The 7,357-nt window shown below is 49.6% G+C and overlaps 1 protein-coding gene across 1 annotated transcript; it reads right to left on the bottom strand.

Moving 5' to 3' along the window:
- Nucleotides 1-1,852: 1,852 nt before the first annotated feature.
- Nucleotides 1,853-6,713, bottom strand: LOC125544312 (CASP-like protein 4A3). The gene is made up of 3 exons (XM_048707941.1): nucleotides 5,482-6,713; nucleotides 5,245-5,380; nucleotides 1,853-2,278 (listed from the first exon to the last, which is right to left on the bottom strand). The coding sequence occupies exons 1-3, from the start codon at nucleotides 6,627-6,629 to the stop codon at nucleotides 2,087-2,089; spliced, it is 1,476 nt and encodes a 491-aa protein (XP_048563898.1). The 5' UTR covers nucleotides 6,630-6,713; the 3' UTR covers nucleotides 1,853-2,086.
- Nucleotides 6,714-7,357: the final 644 nt, after the last annotated feature.

Raw genomic sequence — 7,357 nt, 5'->3', positions numbered from 1 at the left:
ACACGCGACGGATCGCCGCCACCGTCGTCGCCGCCGTTGCGACACATGCCAGGCGGGCTGCGTGGTGTGTCGACCATCAGGACCTCTGCTGCGGGGTCGCTGCTGTCGCACTCGGATAAGGTCTCGACGGAGCCAGTCGACAGATCGAACAGGCCGTAGAGAGATTCGTCGGGCTCGATTGCCGCGACTTGAGGGATGGCCGACTGACGTGCCACCGCATGCTTCACCCACCGCTGAAGTCGTGACCGACCAGACCGCTTGTGACGGCGAATATCGGGGAGCGAAGACACCGCAGGAGCCGGCCGATACTGGGTCGACGACTGCTGCAAAAGGACGTCACAAACACACACACGAAAGTGCGTCGCCCCGCGAACGAGGAGTGCCTCGACGTCGAGGGGAGCTTCCTGAAGCCAAGCGGAGTCGTCGGCGATGAAAACAAGCGCGCCGAGACGGATCTCGCGGCCCTTAGTCAAACCTCCGCCGGAAACCATGATGAAAGGACTCGGAGAAATCACAACCTCACCGGGAAGTCGCTAAGACACCTGCCCCATGGTGGGCGCCAACTGTCGTGGTTCTAAGTCTGACAGTAGAATGGGGGTAGGTATGAGGAGGCAAGATCCTAGCTACGGTGAAGTTGTGCACGCAAGATTTACGAGTCCAGGCCCTTCTCAGAGGAAGTAACAGCCCTATGTCTCGGTGCCCGGAGGCTTGGTCGATTGGATTATGCGTGAAGTTACAGGGGTGCGAACCCTTGTCCCAGAGGAGGGGGGTGGCTTATATAGAGTGCGCCAGGAACCCAGCCATCCCCCGTTACATAGGGTTCAATATACATAAAGAGAGGACGTTACTGGTAACGCCCGCATTAAAGTGATATAAATGACCCTTAAGTCTACGGAGTGAATGTCCGACCGTTGCGATCCAAAGTGACCTTAGATCTTCTGTACTCCGAGTGTTTCCTGGTGTGGTCGAATGATTATATCCTAGTCCAATGGAATTGGGTTATTCGAGTGGGTTGCATCTTGAGGTCAAATGATTATATCCTGGTCGAATGGAATTGGGTTATCCAAGTGGGTTGCATCTTGAGCTGATTCCAATCGGTAGAATTTGATGTCCTTTGAATGTCTTTGACTATAGGGCAGTGTCCTTGGGAAGGGTACTTAGATCGGGTCTATTGCCCTACCCTAGATACATGTCATCGTCATCCGCCACTCCGCCACACCTAACTGTTGAACATGTCGCCTTTTAGTCGGCCAACACTCAGCGCCATACAACATTGCATTCCAATCGGTAGAATTTGCTGTCCTTTGAATGTCTTTGACTATAGTGCAGTGTCCTTGGGAAGGGTACTTAGATCGGGTCTATTGCCCTACCCTAGATACATGCCATCGTCATCCGCCACTCCGCCACACCTAACTGTTGAACATGTCGCCTTTTAGTTGGCCAACACTCAGCGTCGTACAATATTGCGGGTCGAATCGCCGTCTTGTAGAACTTGCCTTTTAACTTTTGTGGCACTCTCTTGTCATAGAGAATGCCAGAAACTTGGCGCCACTTCATCCATCCGGCTTTGATTCAATAGTTCACATCTTCATCAATACCCCCATCCTCCTGCAGCATTGACCCCAAATACCGAAAGATGTCCTTCTAGAGTACCACTTGGCCATCAAGGCTAACCTCCTCCTCCTCCTCACGCCTAGTAGTACTGAAACCGCACATCATGTACTCGGTTTTAGTTCTACTAAGCCTAAACCACACATACAGGAATCACATGGACAATTTCAGCACATACAGGAATCAATGGAAAATTTCACCACATACAGGAACATATCATTGACACTGCAGTGGCCACCCATTACGCCTTTTAATCCCCTAGGGCTCTATAACATTTTATTACAGAATCATAGGTCCCCAAGTTAGTAAGCTTATATACTTGTACATCCACCCGTGTTTGAACAGTCTGTCTTGAATTTAATGTATGGTTGCAACACAACCAGGAACATAAGTTGCAGAGAAAAAGGGCGGCACGGGCGACATGCCAACGTACATCTAGAGCATAATATTTACATCAGTAATGCACACCACAGGTTTAAGGGATTGAGCTGAATACACGATGAGCAGAGATGATGGAGCTCAGACCAAGAGCAATGAAAGCTAAGAACGCCATTGAGCCTGAGGCATTGATAAGTTTGGCAAATTGATCCACGCCAAATCTTGACACCCACACATCATTGCGAGAAAGCGCTGCTGAAGATGCTGACAGCAGCAGGTAAGCCAATACCTGCAATATTGGCACGAGTAATTCAATCACACCCGGTCACTTGCTTGCAGTTATATTTGTTAATTATAATCTAATGTTGCAACTTCAAATTTGTGCATAAAGTCATAACCGAATGTTAAGAGATGTGACTAAACACAGAAATTTAGGAACAACTGCAACAAATATCGTGAAACAAAGTCTAGAACTCTAAATTATATGACGGTAGGTTAGAGATGAAGCCCAACAGAAACCTGCGAGGACCCAAAAGAGGAGAGGAAGTAAAAGTAAACAAAGTAAGGGCATCTCTAGCCGATCCTCAAAAAGGGTTAACTCCTCAAAATATTCTCTTTCGAGGAGTTAACCGAGTTAAGTTCCAAAACCTTGCCAGCTCTCTCATTTTTAAGCGACCACAGCCAATTCTCAGCAAAAATTTCCATCCCGCCCGCGGTGCCTCCTCTTTCCACCACCGGAAGCCCTGATTCCGATGGGAATGGAACCGCAGGCCTCCTCCGCATACCCCGTCGGTGCTACGCCGCCTGAGCCGACCCGCGCGCTGCCACCCGCATCAATGAAGCGGCTCGGCACGAAGACCGCGGCGGCAAGGCCACGCCGGCCGCGACGATGGCGGGTTGCTCCGGTCGATGGCAAGCAGGTGAGGAAGCCGACGGCGGCCGGAAGGCCCTCACCGAGGCGGCGACGAAGAAAAGGAAGAAGGCGTCCACGCCGACGCCTTCTCCCTGTCCGGTGACTCACTGCCCTTCTCTGGCCACCCCTCCTCCGGCACGTTCAGCCATCACAGCCGCGGCCAAGGTCCATGGCCACCAAGTGTTTGACCAAATGTCCAAGAGGTAAAAAAAAATGTGCTTTTCTTTTTCGCGGGGGCTATTGCTAATGCTTTGCAGCGCCGATCTTGTGACGTGCTTGTTGTTGCTGATTGTAGTGTGGAGGAGCATGATGTTGCAACTTTCATGTCCCAATTGGATGCATCACACATACTCGGCCTCCACGATCTATATTATGATGGTGCGAGTTATGATCAAGAACACAAGAGCAAGGAGGAGGAGGATCCCGAAGTGGAGGAGGTCGATGATCCCATGGAGACACAATCAAGCACCAAGACAATAAAGTACAGCCAAGAAAAGGACATTGCTTTGTGCTTTGCTTGGATGAATGTTTCCCTTGATGCCTCGGTTGGTACGGATCAAACAAAAGAGAAGTTTTGGGGTAGGATTGGAGACTACTATTGCAACAATGTGACCGTCCATTCCCTCCGCACTCAAGGCTCACTTTCCCACCGGTGCAGTGTGATCCAAGAGCAACACAAGCGATGGTCCGGTTGTGTTGATCAAGTCAACCATGCACCAACGAGTGGGGTGCCAATCACAGACTATGGGCCTCTCATCCAAGAGCTATACAAACAACGCAACAAAAAAGGTGGCAGCAAGGCATTTACATTGAACCATTGCTACAAGGAACTGGTTGGCAATGAGAAGTGGATCCGGAGGAACTTCGAAACCACACCGAAGAGGTCCCAGATTAGCATATCCGTTGAAGCCAATGACGAGGAGGATGAAAATCCTCAAAAAAGGACCGATGGACAAAAGATTGCAAGAGAGGAAAAAGAATGGAGGCGTCGACGCCTACAAAGAGGAGCTTTGTGATACGATTGAGACCAAGAAAGTTTTGGCGGCCGAACACAAAGCAGAAAAGGCAGCGAGGTGGAACAAGCTCAAGTTCATGGAGGATGAGAAATGGTGAGCAAAGTTGGCGGCCGAAGCAAGGAAGGTGGGAGCGGAGGTGCGTAGGATTGCACTCGAGGATGAGAGGCTTGCAAAAGAAAAGAAAGCCAAAGTCGAGGATGAGAGGCTTGCAAAAGAAAAGAAAGCCAAAGAGCATGCTATCATGTTCATGAATCCGAGCATGATGGATGTAACGGCAATGAAGTATTGGGAACTCACTCTGGGGAGATCTTGGTCCAGTCAGAGGTCGACCGTGGTGGTGATGGTGGTGGACATGGTGTTGATGGTGGCACCCGTGGTGGTGATGAGCACAGAAATGCTTGAGTTCATGTAGTATGCATTTGATAGGGCTTGGTCCACGACATGCTTGTGTTTTTTTGGATCAAACTTGATCAATTTGGTGGCTTTTGGATGAAGTATATGCATGTTTTAATTAGAATTGTTTCAATTGGACAAACTACATGTATGTACTTGAATAGTTGCATATGGTGAATTTGAAACATTCAAATGATTGATGACATACCGTGCAATTGTTTGAAATGTATGTGGCAAGGGATGGAAGAATTAGTCCAAAAAAATTAGGGAGTTAAATATAGGGGTTCGGTTAGGTTCGGCCACTATTTTAACTCCTCATGTTTGAGGAGTTATGGTTAGGGGGGGCATTTGTGGAGTTATAGGATAGGGGTTCGGCTAGAGGTGCCCTAAAGCAAAGTAAATTAAGGTTCTAGCACTACTGTGAACAAAAACAAATGAAAAAACTTGCTGAACCAGGGACTAGCCCCCCTTGCCTTTTTTCAAGGAGTTGAAGTGTGAAAACCACCCCATGACACGGGTAGGCATGAATCTTTCTCACTTCACAGATAACATTAGTAACAACTTGATTATCAAAGGCATTGTCGTCTCAACAACTACATCATTTTCACTAACAATTTTTCAAGAGGTTCTCCTACAATGACAATTCACGATTGATTGAAATTGGAAGACTTACAGATCAACTGTCATCAATAAAGCTTTAAGGCATCAGTGCACAAATTTCAGATAAATGAATGGTCGCTATATTATACAGCTTGTTTTACTTTGTAATTTAGTTTTGGCAAAATCAGCTTCCAAATTATGAGGCCCCTAAACTTGCAACATTGTGCTACGGTTCATTATGCTACTGTACACTAAACAAACAAGCAAATAGACCTCACAAATACCATGAAACTAAGTATAATACATTCAGATGTGGAGTTTGTTCATTCTTGCCTGATCCATGGCGAGATTGAAGTAGTTCCCCCAGGGGCCTCCAATTATGCGCCTCCCTGTGACAAGGTAGTGCACTTCTGCAACTAATTGGAACCCCGAGTATGTAAAAGCCATCACGCTCGCAGCAAGCGTGTACCTGCATTTCACAGACACATCAATCTACGCCAAGAACAAGCGTAACAAATGTTGTACCTAAAATTGGGTGATTTTGAGCTTGTGTTCCAGATTCAGAGCAACCTGTATTCGTTGTAGCGGCGGAAGGAGTCACCAGCCCAGCCCGGCGTAGTGCCAGACGACATGACGGAGAGCGAGATCAAGCAGAACACAGCAGCTGAAACCCTAAACCCTAGCTCAGCCCTCTTCAGCTCCGTGAGCCGTACTCTATCTGGGACCCCTCTAAGGAGCCATCTCTTGGAGCCCACTCCGACTTTGCCTCCGCCTCCACCTCCGCCCCCGCCGCCGCCGGCGACTGACTCGGTGACTACCGCAGGTGCTACCTTGTCGGCGGCCGGCTTGGCCTCCGTTGCCGCGGGGTCCTCGGCCGAGAGGAGCTTCGCTACGGTCAGGGCCGACTCCTTCTGCGGAGATCCGGTCGGGGATTCAGCCATGACCGCGTCCTTCTGCGGCGTCGGCGGCATCACTGCTTCGTTTTGGGTTAGCGCAAGGGCTAGCGCCATGTTCTCCGATCCGCCGGGCGCTTCATCTGCCTCCTGCACCGGCTTAGCTTCCGGAGACGCCGGTGCTGTTGGAGGTGGTGCTGCTGGAGCGGGAGCGCGAGCGGGAGGAGGCGGGGGTGTCCGCCGCGGCGCGGATGTTTGGTTCCCACGAGGGAGGGGAGGAGAAGGATCGGCGGTGGAAAGAGGTGGATGCGTTGGAGCCTTTGGAGGCGAGGGAGGACATGGTGGAGAGGAATCGCCGGCGCCATCCGGCGGCGGAGCAGTAATTGTTGGTGCAGCAGGAAGGGGAGGAGCTGGGGTTGGATTGTCCGGCGAGAGGCGAAAGGGGTCGGTAGATGGCGCCGGAGCAGTAGTTGTAGGTGCAGCAGGAAGGGGAGGAGCTGGGGTTGGGTTATCCGGCGAGAGGCGAGAGGGGCCGGTAGATGGCGCCGGAGCAGTAGTTGTAGGTGCAGCAGGAAGGGGAGGAGCTGGGGTTGGGTTATCCGGCGAGAGGCGAAAGGGGCCGGTAGATGGCGCCGGAGCAGTAGTTGTAGGTGCAGCAGGAAGGGGATGAGTTGGGGTTGGGTTATCCGGCGAGAGGCGAAAGGGGTCGGTAGCCGGAAGCTGTGATGGGGGCGAAGAAGGAGGAGGTGGTTGTGCCTCCGCGGCCGGCTCCGGTGGCGGTGAGCGGACTGGGGAGGCCATGGAGGAGCTGCTGGTTTTTTCCATGGTGGCGGCCGGCTCCTGGTGGCTGTGGGATGTGTGCCAGTGTGGTCTCGTGCTCCAATGGGAGTGTGGCGCAGGCGACTGAAGAGCGACTCAACACCAGGTTGAAGGGCACGAGCGGTCCAGAAATTCCGAAATTATTTTGATCAAGTAAAACGCATATGGTGCGAAGCTGACTGAGAATTCGCAAAATCGCAGTGTACGTACGGAAGCGGATGTTAACCCTATACAAACATTAAATTTTTAAAATACCAAGAAATTTGAAAAAAAAAACTGAGATTCCGTGATAACAAACCTGGGTTTTCAATCTACTCGTGAAATTTCGTGAAAAAATATCAGAAAATGTATTCGTGATGGATAAAGACAAAATTTCCTAGGTATAAAAAATACTGTTTGGATAGATTTTTGTTCGGACAGTATTTTCTTCACCACGGATATGTTTTCTACTCCCTCTTTTTCTAAATATAATTCTTTAAAGAGATTTCACTATGGACCACATACAGAGCAAAATGAGTAAATCTATACTCTAAAATGCATCTAAATACATTCGTATGTTGTCCACAGTGAAATCTCTACAAAAACTTGCATTTAGGAACGGAGGGAGTAGTATTTTTACATGAAATTTCACACAGAAGTAGATTGAGAACTCAGGTTTGATATCCCTAAATTTCAGAATTTTTTTGATATTTTTTACATTTAATATTCGTATAGGGGTGTGAAGCACCCAGGAG

The sequence above is a fragment of the Triticum urartu genome, chromosome 3, assembly GCF_003073215.2.
Source record: "Triticum urartu cultivar G1812 chromosome 3, Tu2.1, whole genome shotgun sequence".
Classification (NCBI taxonomy): Eukaryota; Viridiplantae; Streptophyta; class Magnoliopsida; order Poales; family Poaceae; genus Triticum; species Triticum urartu.
Note: the sequence above shows the minus strand (reverse complement) of the source record. Positions and strands in the feature narration are given on the sequence as shown.